Genomic DNA, 19217 nt, shown 5'->3' on the forward strand with positions numbered 1-19217 from the left:
GCACAGAGGCTGGTCCCCTTTAAAGATATAAAGGAAACATAAGACATACCTTTTTTCCCCCTGGCAATTCTTCTCCAAATATATTTTGAATTTAGACTTTTTCCATATGAATATTTGCCTGAGACTGATATGTTGTCTTACCTCCGAGTCCTGGTCAACTGTTCCCAGTTTGACCACTGCCATGGTCTGGCAAATTCCTGGTTAGTCAGTGTATTTTCAAAGGATTTGAATACAATGAGCTCTGTGGCTTTAGAAGAATAGAACTTAGTTTACCATTGTTACAACTAACGGCCACTTTACAGTATTTGCTGGATATCCCTCTACTTTACAATGCTGTAGCCTATTATGATTGTGAGGGGGAATTTGGCTATGACTCACTGGATGACTGAAACGCTTTAAAACTAGAAATGTCCACTTGTTTTGGTGTGTCATTTCTTTTGTATAAACACACAGTAGTTCCAGGCAAATATGCCAGTCATCTGAGTGATGACATTGTGTTTTGTGGTATTTTGTGGTTTTTGCAAGTATGTTGTGTTTTATAACGGCATAAACCAAACCAGGGAGCTCTGAGAAAGCCGTGCTATTAGACTGGGTTGTGTATACCACATACCTTGCATAAAGGTATATAGATATTCATGATGTTCATTTAACTAATAAAGCAAGATTTCAAACATGAAAAGTTGTCTCAAAACCAGCAGTCAAACAAGAACTGAAATTAAATACTCTAAAATTGGCAAACTTTTAAGATTCACAAGGCAATCCATGCCAGCTTTTGGCAGGCTACTTTACAGTTTTCCATACTTGCTGTTGCAGACATATTTTGACTGCTACCAAAAAAGTAGGTTTGATACCCAGCCAAGATGTATAAAATATAGGCCAACCATTATATAACTTTCCTTTGCTCACACACCAAAAAAAGTACACAATGAGTTATAAAACATAACAAAATACATAATCCATGTCCAAAATGTACATAAATACAATTTGTTTAATATTTACAATAAATATACATTAATTGACAGTTACAAAAACAGTGCTGGAATATTCAACAACATTGCCATTTCATGTTTACATTGATGAAATTGATAAGGGGAATAAAGTCATACATTAGACTGTGACAACTGCACACAGCTGGAAGGCCGGATGCTGTTGTTGAGTTCATATTTCAGCACATCTTAAAATAACAATGTTCTCCTGCAAACCAGAGCTCACATCACAAATTAAAATCCCACCTCTGCACACAGATCAGCTACAATCTTACAGTGCACAGTGACAATATCAAAGAGCTTTTTTTTCTTCTGGCTAAGTGTTTTCTATTGTTTTTTTTTTTTTTTCAGAAATTGGTTGCTTCTGCATAGCGTTTTTTTGTGCTGTTACACTGCTGAGCAACACAGGTCATGGTAGGTGGTGGTTGGAGCTGTCACTGGCAGCCACATTCATCCACAATCATGTCTTCGTGATGTCGAAGGAGCATTTCTCCATTCTCGTAGTACAGCATGCTTAATGGGCTCATTTTGGTTGGGGCACAGCAGGGTGACGCCACTCTATCAGGGTGGTAATGTTTCAGTAAACTCTGGAAAAGGAAGAAACAAAACAGTGGAATTAGAGTGATAATTCCAGTCTCAAAATACTACATTTCAATGAAGATACTAAGACAGGCAAATACTTACTACTTTCTAATACTTTACAGTTCAATAATTCAGGTTTATGCCAGTGAGGGTTTAATGAGAGCAGCTTTCATATTTTCTCTTCATCATGTAGGGCAAGCACACATTGATGTGAGTCTAAGATAATAGATAGATAGATAGATAGATAGATAGATAGATAGATAGATAGATAGATAGATAGACTCACCTGCATGTAAGCATGATTTGTTGGATTTAAGTCTTCTCCCAGGGGACCAGGGCAGGAACCCTCACAGCGGTAGGCATTATATCTTTTAGGAAAGATGATCCAGGACCCCCAGCCAATTTGGTTGAAGTCTACATGCAGGTCGACTCTGCGACAGAGAGATTTGTCACTCCCTCTTTTGGACGCCTGCAGGCTTCTCACTGTTTGTTCCCTCTGGCCCCGTTTGCTCCTGCGCCTCTTTGGCCAGCGGTCCTTTTTGATTTCAGCAGGGGACAAGAACTTGGATTGTTCAGCTGTATGGAGTAAGCTCGCTTTGGCCTTTGAGTTTTCATCAGAGCCAGTGTGTGAGAAGACGACCAACAAGGCCTGGTCGCTCGTGTCCTGCTCTCTTCTTGGGCTCGCCACATAGACAGGCGGATCAGGAAGCGACAGGCCTCGCTTTGTCTTTACCACTTTCCTTCTTCTTGACACTCTTTTGTGTCGAATTCTCGCTGACGATTTTTGTCGGAGCCAGCTCAAGAGAGGACTTGTCATGTTGAACACTTTCCAGCTCTGTGATGAAGTGACCAGTGATGATTCAGTGAGCAGCCCCACCAGCTGCTGCTCCTGGCAGCTCTTGTGCGTATGGCACACCTGGCCGTGCTGGTGATACACCTCCACAGTGATGTTGGAATGTGTCCGAGGAAGCCTGATTCTCAGCTCTGCTGTCTGGATCTGTTTGTCTGCCAGCAGGGCATGGAGGTCAAAGGTCGCAATCCAGCGGCTCTGTCTGTATGTCAAACCTAATGTAGGGAAAAGAGAACGATTAGCATAAGTGGGGTGCACACTGTATGAGACAGCTTATCATTAGCGGACATTAGGCTGAAATCAGCATGAATACCAAACTCAAGACTAGTGTTAAATCCATATGACAACACACAAATGAATGTGCCAGTGAGCTCACAGGGGAAGGAAAATCCACCTGTTGCAGACAGAAAACGCCAGAACCAACATGTCATGTTAGGAAAATGTTACCAAAATTAATGTTTTAATGCTATATTTAAATTGAGTAATTTGTGCATTAAACTTAACAAGTAGACACATGGTGGTGGGATTGAGCGATACAATAGAAACACTACAGATGTTTCTATACTGTTAATTCTTCTTAATATCCCTGGTTATATTAGGCTGATGTGGGTAATTGTGATTTGCAGGATTTTTTGCATTAATGTCATGAACTTTCTTGATTTTTCTGTCATTTAATTCACTGCATTTGGTAAAAACAGACATTCACATGTTTTTTTTTTCTATCATCAGTTTCTCAATTAAATTAAAAATGTACTTCATCCCAATACATATCAGTACTGTCATAAAATTATACCATCTATACTATGATAAGCTTATAAAATCTAAAAAGTAATGAGTCTGCATGGTGGCATCACTGTAATATGTCTGTATTAACTGCAGTTTTGGGGGTAATTACAGTTATTTGTAGGTCCAACCACCTCTTTTGTTTAGCAAAGTGAGGTGTAGGAAGAAATACACCTATATAATTCCCTTTGATAACTTCTACCATGATCTCGTGATTAATGCTCATACTGATGGAGATTTCAGCAAATCAAAGCTGCACGTAAGGCTTTTTAAAAAATAATCCAGCCATTGTTCCAGTGTAGGATAACATGTGTCTGTAATGGGGGCTCATTGTGATTCAATGAACAGGTGTGGTTCAAATTAATCTAAAGGTTTAAAGCATGTTAAACATTTAACGTGTGTATTGTCCAATGCATTGGCCTATTTAGCTAGACTGTTGATCAAAAGTGCAAACCATCCTCGCTATTAATCCACTCAAATCAAACACGGAGCCGAAACCAATCATTTAACACATCACTGCCTCTCCCGGCTTCTGCATATCCTCCGTCAAACAAATAGGTAGTAACTCTAACACCTAGCAGCGATGTGGAATTGGATTCAGCAGCAGGGAGGGCTGTCCGCTGCTGGCTGCTTGTACCATTAAATCCCGAGCTCTAATCTAATCAAGCCAAGTGTGAAAAAAGAACTAAGGGAAGTTGTTGATTTGGCTTAACAAGAGATTTGTATAGGGGGATGTCTGGGGAGATATCTAATCAACATCACCTATTTAAGAAAAAAGAGGTTTGCTTTGAGAATTAGACAGAAAACCGGCCTTTTCACACGCTGATCCCTGCATGGTTATTCACCCCCTGAGCGGGATGTGGATTGAAGCCCTCTGAGGTCGTCTGGGACGCAGCTTTGACAGAACAACACTTGATCCAAAAAAGACCTAACATTTCAGAGGGTCTTCAAAAGGCGGAGGAGAGATCTGACTTTGACCACAGCTACAAAATCTCAATTTCTCCTTGCGGTTTATACATGTATCCACCATCTTGCATTCCCTGCTCATTTATGACCCAAATGCTTGAAACATAATCAACCAAATCTTACTTTTAGCCACCACACTCTTCACGGTGTCTGCTTGCTTTGCGGCGTCTTGCTCCATAGTATCCAAAGGCCTGGAAAAGTTTGACTTGAAATTCCTGTAGAGATGCATCATGTAGGTTGGCAGGTGGTACCCGGTTGATCGGTCCATCGCGGAAAAACGCTGCAGCGACCTCGTATAAACTCCATCTCTGGTCTTTTGGATCCCCTGAGCCAGCAGCACGAGCAGAGATGCGTGCAGCGCGACAGCCAGAGGTCCCAATGAGCGCATGTTTTGGGCCGGTTAATGACAAATTCCTCTACACGGAGATTAGGGGTGTCTTATATACTCTCACCCACCCCCTTTCGTGTTTAACAAGTAGCTGAGAACATTAAAGGAAATTGACATGCGTCCTCAAGACTTGTTACCTGACAGCTCATCATCCATTCAGTTGCTAATGAGGCGCCTGGGTGCGTGTTTACAAGGAGCGCAACTTTTTGTTTGCGCCATGTTCTTTGGGCTCCCGATTCCCCATCCTTGGATTAATTGTTTCAGCTATTTGGCTTACACTAATTGTTAGGCTTTAGTGTAATGCAGTCTACTGAATACCGTCTGCAATGGGAGGAATGGAGAACGATTGGGGCTGCTGTGCTTATAAGACTCTAAGGCTAATGAAACATTACAAACATTAACATAAAACATATCCCTTAATATTCCAAATTATCAGGATTATAAATAACATCTATAGCACTATATGACCTTGTGTGCAATATATCTTCTATTTTAAACACAAAACTATGTGCATTAAGGGCTTCACAAAAGGATATTAAGATAAAAGATGAAAATGGAGATAAAAAGAGGCGCTCTACAAAATAAGGTCAATGAAAACTAAATATTGACCTCAGATACACCATCATGGCCAGCGGGGGTAGAATTAAACAGGAAACAGCCACCTTATCTCATCATATTTTAACTTCCCGGGTTTCACTTTTAATATTCATGCACTGTTTATGTAGAGCTTATGTATAGTCAATATTTAATGTTTAGAGACCTTACTATACTTTTTATGGTGTTTTGGATTTGCATTATTCCAGTAGGGTAATACTAACAATCTTATATACGTTTTAAGTGGTGGGATATTGATAATTGTAAGGCACAAAACCATAGCAGGTCACGCCGGCTCAGCAATTAATATTTTAGTTAAGGTTTTGAATGATTCTTCTTGAGAGGCGAGCAGAGAGCGTCCTAGGATGGCAGCAGACTGCGCATGCGCTGTCGGTCTCTATCCACATAGCGAAATCCTTTTCCTCGTAAATTTACCGAGAAAGGACAAAAAAAAATCTATGGATGTGTTTTCCAGTGGTGTAAACAGAAAGCGGTGCACCTCGGCTACACCCTCCACACCGGACAAACCGAGCTGGGAAGACTCGTTTTGTTAAAGGCCGGACGCCGTTTTCACCTCCTACCGTGTGCTGAAATGGTGAGTTGCTTTAAAGTTTACGGCTCTTGTTGCACGAGCCACGGCAGCCTGGACGTTAACGTCCATGCCGCTGTGGATGCTAAGACTTTTAACGGTCTCTGAGTAACTTCATTGATTATGATGCATTATAAATATTTGCACTTTGACAAGACCTGAACAGTGAAGGATATTTTCCTGATGCGAAGTGTTTGTGTGGTTGATGGGGCATACATGTGCTTGGTAGCCCCCCCCCCCCATGCCTACTCTGTATTGTGCACTGCATCCAGCTAATGATATGGTCACACGCAGTGATGAATAATGACCTGCAGTTGGTGCTTATTGTCAGGCAAACACGACATTCAGATAAATGTCAATTTAGGTTTTTATTTTCTTTAAAAACAGTTCTCTTCCACTGTGATGCACAGGCTATTGTGAATGGGTGCCATAAACAGTTGTCAGCATGAAATGTTTGGCTTGTGTACTGCATTAGCAAAGCCACACTTGAAACACTTTTGGGTAGTTTTTTTTATCACATTTGCATCTCCTTTGTAAGCAATTTACTGGCTTCAGTGTGTGTGTTTCTTTGTTTTTGTTTTTTTTACATATTGTAAGCAATACACAGATACACAATTATTTACACTCCATTTCTTCACTGAAGAAGACTGAGAGATGCTGTTGAAAGCTCTCTTAAAGCACTTATCGTGTTACACAGATTGTTTCCAAAGATTATAAATGAACTTACATGTCCAAATATACTATGTTATAGTCATCAGCTCATAGGCAGAAAAAGTACTTTTAGTTGTTTAGGAATATTTTTGAATGCGATGCAAATCCATTTTGTGCATTTGGAATCATTAAATCATATCCTCTCAGTACAAAATCATCATGTTTCATAGTCTGAAATGCCCATAGACATGATCAGCATACATGAAGTGCACCAAGACATGTTCACTCTTCCCATTAAGTGTAATGTAAAGTATGAAAAGCCTATAGCGCAGTAAGACAAAGCACATGATGCCCTTTGATGTGTTGCAGTCCCGGCCTTTGTTTGATTTAGCCCGTGCAGCTGGGATCAGTCTCCTCTGCTCATATCACTTTACCTCACATCCTGGGGGAAGACAGAAACCGGCTCTTGACAGCTGAGAGCGCAGATCAAACTGCGGACGTCACAATTAATCAAGAGTGAGAGCATGAAACTCCTCGATGAATGGACACCTGGATCATAAATGATTGAGCTGTTTATTCTCGGTTTATCTTGATAAGAGGAATAGGACAGAAACTTAAATCCTCCCAGGCTTAACTTTAAAAGTTGCTGTTTTTCTGATGTGAAGTGTTGCCATAGCCCTTTGCTTTATTATACCCTATTTATGGGTAGCAGGGGGTAACAGGGGTCCAGTTAGGTTTGGGGTTTCTTCAGGGTAGTTTAACCCCCTAAAACCCAGGGTTGCTTCAGCAGATATGAGAAAGATTTTAAAGTTTTTTGATTGTTTTGATCCAAATTCGCAGCCTTTAAAGTATCTGTTATGTTGTGCCAAGTTTCTGTATAAACACGATATAGTTGTCATAAGATAATGAACATCTGCGTCCCAGTGACTGGAAGTCTTGTGTCCACGCCTGAGTGCAATGGATCATTTTTACCACAAGGTGTCATATTTGATCACTGGACTCAAGTGAACATTTAATATCCCCCCAAAATGTGTCTCCTTGACCTCATTGTCATTTCATCTTCCCAGGAGCATTAGTGTTTGTGGTATATTTATAACTTGACGGCGTTTTTGACTGTATTCCACACTGCGAGAAAACTTAAAAACTTAAAACTTAAATTTGAAAGTAATTTTACTCTCATGCTTACGCTGCTCGTGGGAGCTGAACTTTGGCTCAGGTGAAATATTTCCCTTTACTATCTCCTCCTTTCCTGTTGCTGTTACAAGGCTTTTAGCAAATTGGCTTTTTGGGGGTGAGACAGGCACCAGACCTGAGAAAGGATGTGAGACAAGACAGGTGTTATTAGCCTTATGCTCCTTCTTCCATTGAGGACATTAAGCAGAGAGGAAGTTTTTCTTCATCTGTCACAGAACATCCGCTACACTCCAAATGCGTTATTGCAATCTAATAAAAAAAAAAGGAAGGAAATGATGGAAACTAGATGTGCCATTTTGCAGCTTTTTTGGCGCCTCATTTTTCTGTATCTTTCAGTGACATCTACTGCTTCTTGTTTCTTGATATTTGGTTTTGAAAAATCATGTTTACGATTGCTCAGTTACTGGATTGATTCATTCATGTTCTGAGGTTTTTTTCGGGCCATGGGAGGGTTTTGTTTTACATTCATCATGTTGCAAGAACATCAGAGTCTTGGCCTGCTGTTGCTGCAGGAAGGAAGGAACAGGTGTGGCAGCAGTAGATTTTACATCTATATCTCGAAAAACCACTTGGTTTCGCTTAATTTGGACACTATCTTGTGAAAGATTGTTGATTACACATACTTTTTGTCAGAAAATATTCTCACAGGCAGTCACGCAGAAGATGAGCTTGATGTTGTTTGGTGTTTTGGAATCATAGTTGCTGCCAGGTATGTTTAGTAGAAATATTTTGTTTTGTAAGTTTGTGCCTGTACGGGTTTAATATCACTGGACACGGTCGGCTTTGTTCTTGCTTCATGCAGCACACAGGATGAAATAGAACACTCGGTGCATGATGAGTTGGTCTGACCTCAGGGTTACGACTACAAGAGGTAGAGCACACAGCCCTTTGCAGCTGAACCTCAAGCTTAAATCTAAGTATTTGCCCAGCTGTAAGCCTGTTTGCCTTCAACATGGCATGTGTTAACCGCTAATGAATGGAGTAATTAGAGCATCATAGTAAATTAGGCTTACATGATGTCATCTGTGTGCAGTTGTTACTGACTGTCAGCCTCCTGGCAGGTCTACATTACAACATGTCGGAGCGGGTTAACAGCTGATTTGTAATACGTTTAATAAGTGAGGGTTTAATTTACGTGTTTGAGACAGTTGTTAAAAGGTCTGCCATGTGTGGGAGGCATTGTGCTGCCAGGAGGCTCCGGTAGTGATTGGATAGTGAACTGGATGATGAGTAAGCCTCTCTGGGTCCGCCTCCACATCCTCTTTACACATCTCCACACACACAGTTTCACACAGTTTAACACACACACACACACACACACACACACACACACACACACACACACACACACAAATCCCAGCATGAACGGGGGATGCATACAAAAAAGTAGCAGAAAACCAGCAAGGGAGCATGCCGTCACCCACCTAAACCTCAGACGGAGAGCTGTGTACCCCCACACCCCCCACCCCTGCCTCCTCCTGCAGAGTGCCTGTCTGGGATCTGTCCTCACTGAAGGACGCGTTCATTGACTTGCTTTATGAGGACGCCTTAATGATGCAAGACCGCCGCCTGCCGTAGTGTGATGAGCGGGAGGAGACGGATTGCCTCACAGATCAGAGAGAGATGCCAGCGAGGATGTCTGACTGAGAGCAGTGCTGCTGTCATTTTGGTTTTTTTAACCCACTCTTCTCTGTCTTTTCATTGTGTTCCTCAGAGAATCAAGCACCTCTCGGATGGTGGACTGATCAGCTGAATGTCAGGTATAGTTGTGATACTTTACACTCTCTGTGTTTGTGGTTGCTGTCATCAGTATGTTTCTAACGGATACAAAAGGAAACGTACGTCGAAATATCACTTCAGTCATTTTTATCTCAGACTTGAGACTGAAATTTAAGATAAATGATCTTAATCTATCATCCTTTCCCTTTTGCACAGAGATATTATTTGGTTTAAGAAAATCTTTTATAATACCATCATGTTTGATCTTCACATAGCTACATGGATTACATTCTACTTGGCATGTGATCCCTAGTCTCTCCTCTGAAGTGTCTATCAGCTCTCATTCCTTTACCAGTGCCTGTTTGACAGGAGTCAGGCTTCCCACGCCAAGTTAGAAAATGCAGCTGCTAAGTCAGGATGTGTTTGCACACACGGACAGTTTACCGCTTCAGTCTGAGTGGCAAGCGAAGCGAAACATGTTAACAAATTGGTGTAAGGTCTGTCCGTTGGAGAGGTTTTGCCAAAGCTTTGACTAATAAAAATGCTGTCAGTTCGCCTGGTGGTGCTGACAGAATATTGTGGTCAGACGCTGACGGGTTGAGAAAAAACGAAAGCCACATTACTGCAGCCTTGAAATCATAGGGGGATAAAAATTGCCATCTTGAAATGAAATAAATTACAGGCAGGGTTTCAAAAATAGATTTGCGCACCCTTTTTAGCAGCTCAGTGTCAAGCTGTGATGAAAGCAAGAATGTAGAAGGCTAAAGGTTATTCATGAGATTTATGTCATATTCACTGCAGTAGCATGGTTTGTTTTTGTCTCGCTCATGGAGTCCCAGTAGATGCACTGCTTTAACTGGGAAAAAAGTAATTTTTTTAGTCAGTTTGTGCTCAGTCTGTTAATCTGGATTTGCAGTGCAAAAGCTATTTGGGGTTGTTTTGATTTAGATAAATTGCATCCTTGGACAATGCATCGCATGGCTTCCTCTTTGCCACAATCTCTTTCTGAGGCGATTTATTTTGGACAAAAACAAACATCAGAGCTGTAAGTTGACACAGACTCACAATGAGGTCTCTGGAACAGTCGAGGGGGAAAACAAAAAAGACTTTCTGCAGAGGAAGCGCTGAGCTCATTTCCGCGGCAGCACTGACATTTAGCTCAGGAACTAGCGATGTCCTGTGGAATCACGCCTGTATGTAACCCTTAACCCCATTGGTGAAATACGTGTACAGCTGCGGGGAGGAAGTTTCAGAGAGTACCACTAAGCATTTCCTGTCAAGGTGTGCTTACACTTCCTCTGCCTGGAGGTGTGATTTATATTGAATGGTTTGGTGGTCTAGGATCCTGGAGTGAGACACTGTGAGATATTGTGTCATTGTTATAAATAAGACTAGGATTGAAAACACCAAACCTTTAATTTCCAAAGGTGTACGATGTATCGATAGACGTGGCGCTGCAGGCTTTTATACTTAACATTGGCATCCTGAACGAGTGGCCTCCTTGGAGACCAGAAATGCCCAGGATCCTTGAATAAGATGAGCCATGTTGCCAAGTAAGCAAGTTGCATTTGGCCTTTTTTTGTGGTTCTTGCTGTCACGCATGCGGCTCTCTTCTCCATCTCGATATGGGAAGCTGTGTTGAAAGATCTCCTGAGCGTTACATAGTGATACCCATCTCTCTTCAACGCCTTGCATCTCTTGTGAATGAAGAGTGCTCTGCATCCTTCCTCGGGGGCCACCAACAGATGCATCCTGCAGCTGCATGCTCCTTCCTGTCTGCACTCAGACCCTTTTGTCTGAAGACGTTGCTACAGCAAAGTTGGGACACCGGCTGAATTTAAATGTGGCAGCACTGAATGGGGCTATGCTGGTAGGCTGGCAGGAGCTTCCAGTTTCCGTGGTCTTATTCTTACTGTGCAATCAGTGAATTTAAATATTAGTGCCTTTGACTTACAGTTCACGACCTGGCTGGCGGTGTCATAGAGACACACAAAGGTGAACTCAAGATCATCTTGTTTCTTTGTTGTTCCACATTGTCAGAGGAAATCCGAGTTTGTCTTGTCGTTTTATTGGCCTCACGAGCAGCGTGACGCTACTCTGGCTGACATGTGGGATAAACAGCCTCTCTGATGAGTTGCCTTGATTGGATCTCCAGGAGGATGTTTATGACTGAGTGCTATTTCTACTCAGGCCTCCGCCCCGGCTGCCCGCCTGCTAGACCGGGCCTGCCCTTGCTGAAATCAGTGTGGCTGACGAGCTGAGCTTGAGTGTGGCAGGCAGGAACTTCCGTATTAAAGTGTGCGTGTGCCATGGTCTCGCAGCAGAGGCTGTAAGGTAAGACAGAGGAGGGTTTTCGATGTACCAGTTTCAGTGAGCAAGCTGCTGTATGTGCTGCAGCATTAATAATGTCACGTTTCCTTTGGAGGCCTGTAAAACTGAAGCTTCTGTCAGGAAGTGTTGGTTAGCCTCATTTAACACTCAGACATTTTTTACAAATAACAACACCACATGGGATAAGATATAGGAAGTTCTTGTGTGGATGAGGATATTGGGAGGATATTGTCGGCAGAGTGTTTTATAGCTTTCGCCTGAGCCACATAGGAACATGCACATTATCATGCATGACTGTGGTGGAGGGTAAAGGAAACCTACTGATTAAATGTCCTTAAAGTGACAGAGATTGAAAAGGGTTTGCTATGTAGATGCTCTTTACTGTGAGGAATGCACAGACTGTAAGATCTGTTTTTAGTCCAAATAGGAAGTCAAGGAGACACAGAAGACATCTTACATCAGTCATGTTTCATATTATACCTAAACTTCTTTTTACTTGTGCAGAAGACGGGATGCTAGGGCTGCAACTCTTTTTGTTCTATTACTATTAATTCTTGTTTTCCACATCGTTTCATGGATGTATTAAGGAGAGCGGCTTTTGTTCGTAAGGTTTGACTGGCACTCTTTTTAATTACGTCATCTCGTTGTGCCCTCTTTTTCTGCAATGTTTTAATGACACCCGACTGCGTGGAAGCAAACATTAATCCACATTTCATTTTGCTGGATTTTCTGGAAATTTGGTTAAAAAAAGTTTGGATGGAAACTTGACTAGTAATAACAATAGTAAGATTACAACATGGAGAAACAAAGTGACAGTGATGTATTGTTAGTCTCTTAAATGTGAAGTGAAAATGAAGTCTTGAAAATGTGTTTTTTTTTTTTTTGTCCAAAATAGTCCAAAACCCAAAATATTAAATTTACCTTTTCATAAAACCCAGAAAAGCAATCTCATTTGAGAAGCTGTAACCAGCAAATGTTTGTCATTTTTGCTTTATAAATGACTGAACTTATTTATCAATCGACAGAAAATGTATGTTACTTTGTACTGCTCGCTGTACAGTACTACAGTCAACTGTGTCGTCTTTGTGCTCAGCCTGTCCCTGTGAAAGGGAGCTGAACGTTAGCCATCTGGCTGCCAGATGTATCGCTACTTCCCCTGGTTTTCTCCGTAGAGACTTGAGTCTCTCGCTTGAATCTACTCCCTGACATCAGTCAGGAGATAGGACGAGGGAGGACGCTGTGTGAAGCTCCTGAAGTTTTTGCCCAGTGCCAAGCAGCCGGGCACTTTGAGCTCCCACGAGGGGTGTTTCCCACCGACTGGGGGGTGGGCGAGGGGACCCAAAAGAGGAAGATTTTCTTTTTGGATGTGATGCCAAGTTCTCACACTCCTTTTGGACCATGGCGGAAAACAAGCAGCAAAGAAAAGGGTCTCGCAGCTCAGATCGCTCCTCATCTCACACGTAAGATGTCAAATGTTGGCGGATTGTTGCAGTTTGGAGGGTTCTTGTTGTTTTTCTTGTGGTGGTCACAAAATGATGGCAACAGAAATGCTTTTGGTATGTGGTGAGGACTCAAATAGATTTGGGCAGCTGGAGCACACTATTCTTGCAGACTTAGCTTCCTTTTATGGAACTTGGGTAGAGATTCTGCCTCTTTTTACTCCTCAGTCTTTTTACTCTGCAGCTGTTTCATAGTAGCATATTTCCTAAAATGATTTGTCAAGCTGTAAAAATATTTTCGACTTTGTATCTGTATTTTTTTAACCATGCCAGCAGACTAAGTAACAAATCAATATGTTGTTATCTTCCCCGTTGTGCTACTGAATCAAAGAGTCTCTGACTACAAGGTTGACCTGCCCACTCGGCTGCAGACGCAACAAAGAGGAGAGTAGCGGTGACTCACCCGGTACTTCTCTCTCCACAGAGCCTCTCTGCACAATGAGAGTCCACTCTATTCAGAGCCGGAGATCACACAGAGGTGCTTTCAGCTCAGGCGACAACAGTCAACCTTCAGCTGTGTCACATTTTATACATTTTGATGTCGGGGCTGATTCTGTGCTTTTGGTCTACACTTTGCAGCTCCAGTGTTACAGTATGTGTATCTGTGAGTTGTGTGTTACATACTGTGCCTTTCTGTGTGTTTAAGGTTTTATGTGGGATTTGTGTGTGTGTGTGTTTGTGTGCTCCTGACCAGCTATACATTATAAGTGATGTGGAGGAGCGGTGTTGTTTCTGACTGCTTGCTTGTTGCAGGACTCGTTTGTTTATCTGCAGAGCTCCCGGCAAAGCTCACTGTTTATTCAGAGGGGAGGAGGGATGCTTGAAACCTGTGGCTGGCTTGCGTGGGGGTCTGAGTGCTCCGGATCAAGTTGTGTGATTAAAATATAAATACTAAAGATAAAGATATGAAATTAATAATTGCGTTTTGAGCGCTGACTAAACCTAAAAGGGGGTTTTCGTGATGCACTGGCCAAACCTCTGCATGTTATGATTTATCTCTTATTTATCACATAGCCAAAACTGGCTCTTTGTCAGATATCAAACAGGTTCAATCTGTCCTGTTTTTTGTTCATGTAATAAATTATAAATAATTGCAGGAACAGTTAGACAGTGAGTGTAGAGAATAATAAGTCTTATTTACAGTTTTAGATTCAGCAGATGGATAAAATAAACACATGTGCATGAACCATAAACCTCTGCATGAATATAGCCTACATCATAAATCCAAAAATAAAAAAATATGAAGTGAGATACGCTCGTTTACTTTCTTGCCGAGGTTGATACCACTCTCATGTCTGTACGCTAAAGCTTAGCTTAGTACAGAGACTTGGACAGCGAAAAACCCAAAAAGTCAACCTCATAGTGGTGCTAGAGGAAAAGTCAGGGGATCATTAAAGTCAGAAGGGTTACTCCTCTGTGGACTGGGGAAATCCATCCAATAGTTGTTTAGATGTTTCAGTCAGACAGACCAACGTTGCCATCCCACGAGTCATGCTGCTAGCGTGGCTAAACATTTGTTTAAAATGTGAAAAATAAAATAAATCTGTATGTTACTTGAAAAATGTTCCTTTGTCATTTATATAATGTGAGTGACTAATACATTTTTCAATCGCTTCAGTGTGGAAGTGTGAGACGTTCGCCAAATAGCTTTTCACACTTTTAGATGTGTCTGTAAGTGTTGTCTCTGCCCAAATATACTGTGTGTGTGTGTGTGTGTGTGTGTGTGTGTGTGCGTTTGCTTCCTGTTTCTGAGTCCGCTGCGATGTCATTCACAGCTGCTTGTGGAGCATGGGTACAACTGCCAGTGCCGCGCCACAGCCTGTTTCCGTAGCGTCGCCGCTTGAGTGTGTCCATGGCAACGGGATGGCCGACAGCAGGCAGTCTCTTAGCATGAGCCCCTTTCAGACAGTCAACATCCACAACAACAAGGCCAAGTCCATTATCACCAACAAAGTCGCACCTGTCGTCATCACGTAAGTCCCTCCCCGAATCCGCGTTCTCACGATTGGGTGTTAATCCTCTTTGATCACTGTGGTGACATCCCCCGCCCCCAACCCCCCAAGCCGAAGTGTTTGCCCCTGTTATCATCTCATTTGTCAATCCAGGCCTGGCAAATAGTAGCTGATAATTGAATTGACCTCTGTTTACCATCCAGACCTGCTGTTGTGTTCTGTTTTTACAGGTACAATTGCCGACAGGAATTTCAGATTCACGATGACATCCTCAAGACCACTAACTACAAAGTGGGTCGGATATCGGACGCCTTGCCCGAGCACTACCTGGTGCAGGTGAGGACAACACCTCCTAGCTGAAAGAAGGCGCTGCACTGTCGTGGAATGACATGGAATTGGCTCACCTGTCTTTATGCCTGCTCTTTTCACATTCACATGTCCAAATTGCAGAGTGGCACAGGAACATTGTCATGCGCTGTTTTATGACCTGGGGCAGCCATTGAAACAGGAATATTGTCACCCTCCTATCAGGGCTTTGATCTGCTCTGTCACCTCTGCTGTGTCTGTTCAGGCATGCAGTGTTAACCCACAGCCTCTGTTTACATGTATAGATAGGTCAGTAGTTTCACTTGCAATAAGATCATGCACGATACACTTAATGTTACCTGGAGGTGAAATTGTTGTTGCACCTGCTGCAGGTCACAGAATCTGACAGGTCACAGAATATGGCTAAACAAATCTGTGTCTTACCAACCTGGAACTGGATCCAAAATGAAACCGGCTATCAGAACCCATCCCTAGTTAACAGTGATCTGTATTTATGTTAATGTAGTCAAGACAACTAAAGTAAAGTGAAGGAGTATAGGAATTCATGTTGACCTCTATGAACCACAATAACGTCATTATCTTATACTTGACACTGACTGAATGGAAACTGGAAGATATGTAAATATTTTGAGAAATTTTAACATACTCTACTGAAACACAATATAAGTGAAAATCTTGGGAGAGATGGAGGCGTGAGAGCAGAGATTTAACCTGTTGAGACAACAGAGTAACCAGACTGTGTCAGTTTTGTTATTTGCCAACAGAAAGAGGAGGAAGAAGAGATTTTAGGTGTTTTCTGTTTCACTGTAGGTGAGGAACTAAAAACTTAAAAATCCAGTGAGGATGACATGTAAACACCTTTTTCAGAGTTATCCAACCACTTTAGTGTTGACATATTTGCTCTGTAGAATTTACAAATGCTAATGACTGCTCAAGCTGGAGAAATGTTGCGTTGGGGTCATGCTCTCAGATAAAGTCAGATGAAAGTTGCATTTCTTTCCAGGGGGAGTTCTTCATGGTCCAGGACGTGTACAGCAAGGCAGATGTCCTCAATACCACGGGCAGCTATGGAGCGCCCAACTTCCGCCAAGTCAAGGGGTCCTATCCGCTGTATGGGATGGGTCAGCCGAGCCTGAATGGATTCAAACAGGTTCTTCAGAGGCTCCAGGCGCAAGGACACGAGGTCGCTGTTATTTTCTTTTACACACATTTATGCAGTCAGACGTTTAGACCAACGCACATCAGCTCACATGATTTGTCCATATGTTGACTTGTAGATTTTGTGCCCTTAATTCCCCCCGTGTTGGTGCCTGTGTAGCTCTGCCTGGCCTCTTTCTAGCCGTGTTGTCAGTAAATATTTGAGGAGTCAAGTGCTCAGTGGAGGCTGTGGCTGAATTGTAGAACTGAGCAAACAGAAAGTTGCGGTCATGTGTACCAGTGGAAAATGAATCTCTCTGCTTACAGCAGCTAGAAACTGACCGTAATTGAAATGAAATTGACAAAATTATATGTCGGGCCTCTCAAAACTCCTTACTCATGTGCTGCATGTCATATGACAACAGATTGTTTCCAGTTGCTCTTGGAAGTGGTGTAGTTGGCAGAAGGCAACGACCATTTTCTTTAAAAAGCTTTTATTTGATGCATATCTTGCTGTGCTTTTTGCAAACAGGAGGTCATATTCTTCTGTGTGAGAGAGGAGCCGGTGGTTTTCCTGCACAAGGAGGACGACTTTGTGCCGTACACCCCCAGGAGGAAGGAAAACCTCCATGAGAACCTCCATGGCCTGGAAAAGGAGGAACTGGTGGAGAGTTTGGAGCTCACTGTCAGGAAGGAGGTGACGAACACACACGTACTCAGCATCTGCATGCGACAAAGCTGAGTTTTTTTGGCACATCATAGTTTACAGCAGTATTAAAACACTCCCTTCTTCCGGCCTCCACAGCTCCACGACTTCGCCAAGCTCAATGAAAACATCTTCTACATCTACAATGACATCGAGTACTTTAAAGACGAGCCGCAGAAGATCTCGATCACGTGCGAGGAGGACATCCATGTGACTGAAGAGGTCTATAAGAGGCCCATGTTCACCATGCCGGCCTACAGGTTGTTTACATTGTTCCTTTATTAGCCTTTAGCTCCTCAGCTCACACGTTGGTTTTACGTGTGGCTGCCTGCTGTAGAATATGCAGGGCAGGTTAAAAATAGTGGTGCTTGTTTGTGCAAAGGCTGGTTGCCCTAAAAACTAAAGATCGCAGCATCCTGTCTGCAATCAGATCAGCAGTGTCGGGTTTATTGAGATGTCATGAGCTGCTCACAACATTTCCAGGGCAGAAGAACGTATTATTCCCCGAGCTGAGTGCCGAAGCCTCTTCTCTGACTCTCTTGAGGTTTTGTAGTCAAAACAAAGCAGCAGGATGTTTTATTACAGACAGTTTGAAATGGCAGGTGGTGGGTTTTTAAGGGAAGGTTAATGATCCCGTGATTTTGATCTCCCATCATACCGTGTGGATTACAAAAGGAGGCGATGTCTCTATCAAATTAGTAAACACAACATGAGTTCAGCTGTATTACTGTAGGTCACACATGTATGTGCAGTGTGTTATGACCTACATAAGGGCAATATTGACACAACACAGGCGCAAGGTTCAACTCTCGGTAACAATCTGTTGTATTGCAGGTACTACAGATTACCACTACCAATGGAGGGAGCACCATTGGAAGAAGACTTTGACGCATTTGTTAACATACTCAGGGTAAGCTCATGTAAAAAAAAAAAACGGCAATCACAGCAACAGTCCAACAATAAGACCTTTTTTGGTTGTGTTACTCTTGATGGGATCTTGTTTTGATGTGCCATTAAAGTTATTAATGGCTGGAATATTGCAGAGCATCTGGACTGTCTCACCGAGAAGGTCATTTGAATCCACACATAGCCTTTTGAATCTGTCCTGTCTGTGCTATCAATCACCTGTAAGTGTGATTTTAAAAAGAAAATGGCAGAAAACCTGCAGTCTACACTCACTTCATGTCCGCTCTCTGGTCATCCGCTCTGTCTGGTTTCCGTCCTGCCCTTCACTAACACAGGATGTTCTTTCCGTCTTGTTTTGCCCTTTTTTGGACTGACTTGCAGCAGCCGGTCCAGTTCCCTGTGGTTGGAAAGTGGCTCCCTTTTTTTTTTGTGTTTGGATCAGAGCTGCCATGCTCTTTCTTTCATTCTTTCCTTTTGTAATTCTCACTTAAGGCATTGTCCTTGTAGAGTTTTTCTTGCTGAAAGATTTCAGTCACGGCTGTCCTTCATATTTGCAAGTGCAGTTATAACTTCCAGGATCTTCCCTCACTTCCTGTTTAAACTGGCTTTAAAACCACAGTTTCTTCCTCTCAACTCCAGATATTTTCACAATGTGTGAGGCAGGTTATATGTAACCTTGCTGTCCTTAAAACTTAAAATTGTCAACCAAATTTAGGCATGTTTTAACCTGCAACTCACTGGGGAATATGTTCATCTTGTCAACATATCGTTAGCACCATAATGATATAACACCGTCCATCTCTGTTAGGTGTCTGTCATCTCTGAGATTCTCTCCTTCTTCATGTGCTCTGTTTTCCAGGAGAGCACCAGCTTGTCTCTGGGCCACAATGCGTCCCGGCGGCTGCCTGCTCTGCTCTTCAGCTGCCAGGTGGGCGTCGGCCGCACCAACCTCGCCATGATCCTGGGCACACTGGTCATGAATCGCCTGAGGGGTGACTCGCAGCCGCCACCTCAGTAAGAACTCAAATGCATCCGGAAAACCTGAGAATGACTTGAC

The 19217-nt window shown here is 42.6% G+C and overlaps 2 protein-coding genes across 2 annotated transcripts in view; one reads left to right on the plus strand and one right to left on the minus strand.

Moving 5' to 3' along the window:
- Positions 1–1420: 1420 nt before the first annotated feature.
- Positions 1421–4555, minus strand: ndr2 (nodal-related 2). Its single transcript, XM_070927536.1, has 3 exons — positions 4291–4555; positions 1855–2633; positions 1421–1573 (listed from the first exon to the last, which is right to left on the minus strand). The coding sequence occupies exons 1-3, from the start codon at positions 4553–4555 to the stop codon at positions 1421–1423; spliced, it is 1197 nt and encodes a 398-aa protein (XP_070783637.1).
- A 4770-nt stretch (positions 4556–9325) lies between these two features.
- Positions 9326–19217, plus strand: part of pald1a (phosphatase domain containing paladin 1a) — a 41185-nt gene continuing 31293 nt past the window's right edge. Inside the window, exons 1-8 of the mRNA XM_070927318.1 lie at positions 9326–9343; positions 14908–15105; positions 15315–15420; positions 16415–16594; positions 17081–17245; positions 17354–17514; positions 18089–18164; positions 19020–19174. Coding sequence (XP_070783419.1) covers positions 14921–15105; positions 15315–15420; positions 16415–16594; positions 17081–17245; positions 17354–17514; positions 18089–18164; positions 19020–19174 — 1028 coding nt within the window. The 5' untranslated portion in view covers positions 9326–9343; positions 14908–14920. The remainder of the gene's footprint in view (positions 9344–14907; positions 15106–15314; positions 15421–16414; positions 16595–17080; positions 17246–17353; positions 17515–18088; positions 18165–19019; positions 19175–19217) is intronic.

The sequence above is a fragment of the Enoplosus armatus genome, chromosome 20 (genome assembly GCF_043641665.1).
Source record: "Enoplosus armatus isolate fEnoArm2 chromosome 20, fEnoArm2.hap1, whole genome shotgun sequence".
Classification (NCBI taxonomy): Eukaryota; Metazoa; Chordata; class Actinopteri; order Centrarchiformes; family Enoplosidae; genus Enoplosus; species Enoplosus armatus.

What these genes read in the sequence shown, in the direction of transcription:
- ndr2 (XM_070927536.1), bottom strand. Translation starts at nt 4,555, where the DNA reads ATGCGCTCATTGGGACCTCTGGCTGTCGCGCTGCACGCATCTCTGCTC. An exon ending in GAAGAGTGTGGTGGCTAAAA is followed by an intron (nt 2,634 to 4,290) that starts GTAAGATTTGGT and finishes TCCCTACATTAG; the next exon opens with GTTTGACATACAGACAGAGC. An exon ending in CAAATCATGCTTACATGCAG is followed by an intron (nt 1,574 to 1,854) that starts GTGAGTCTATCT and finishes TTCCTTTTCCAG; the next exon opens with AGTTTACTGAAACATTACCA.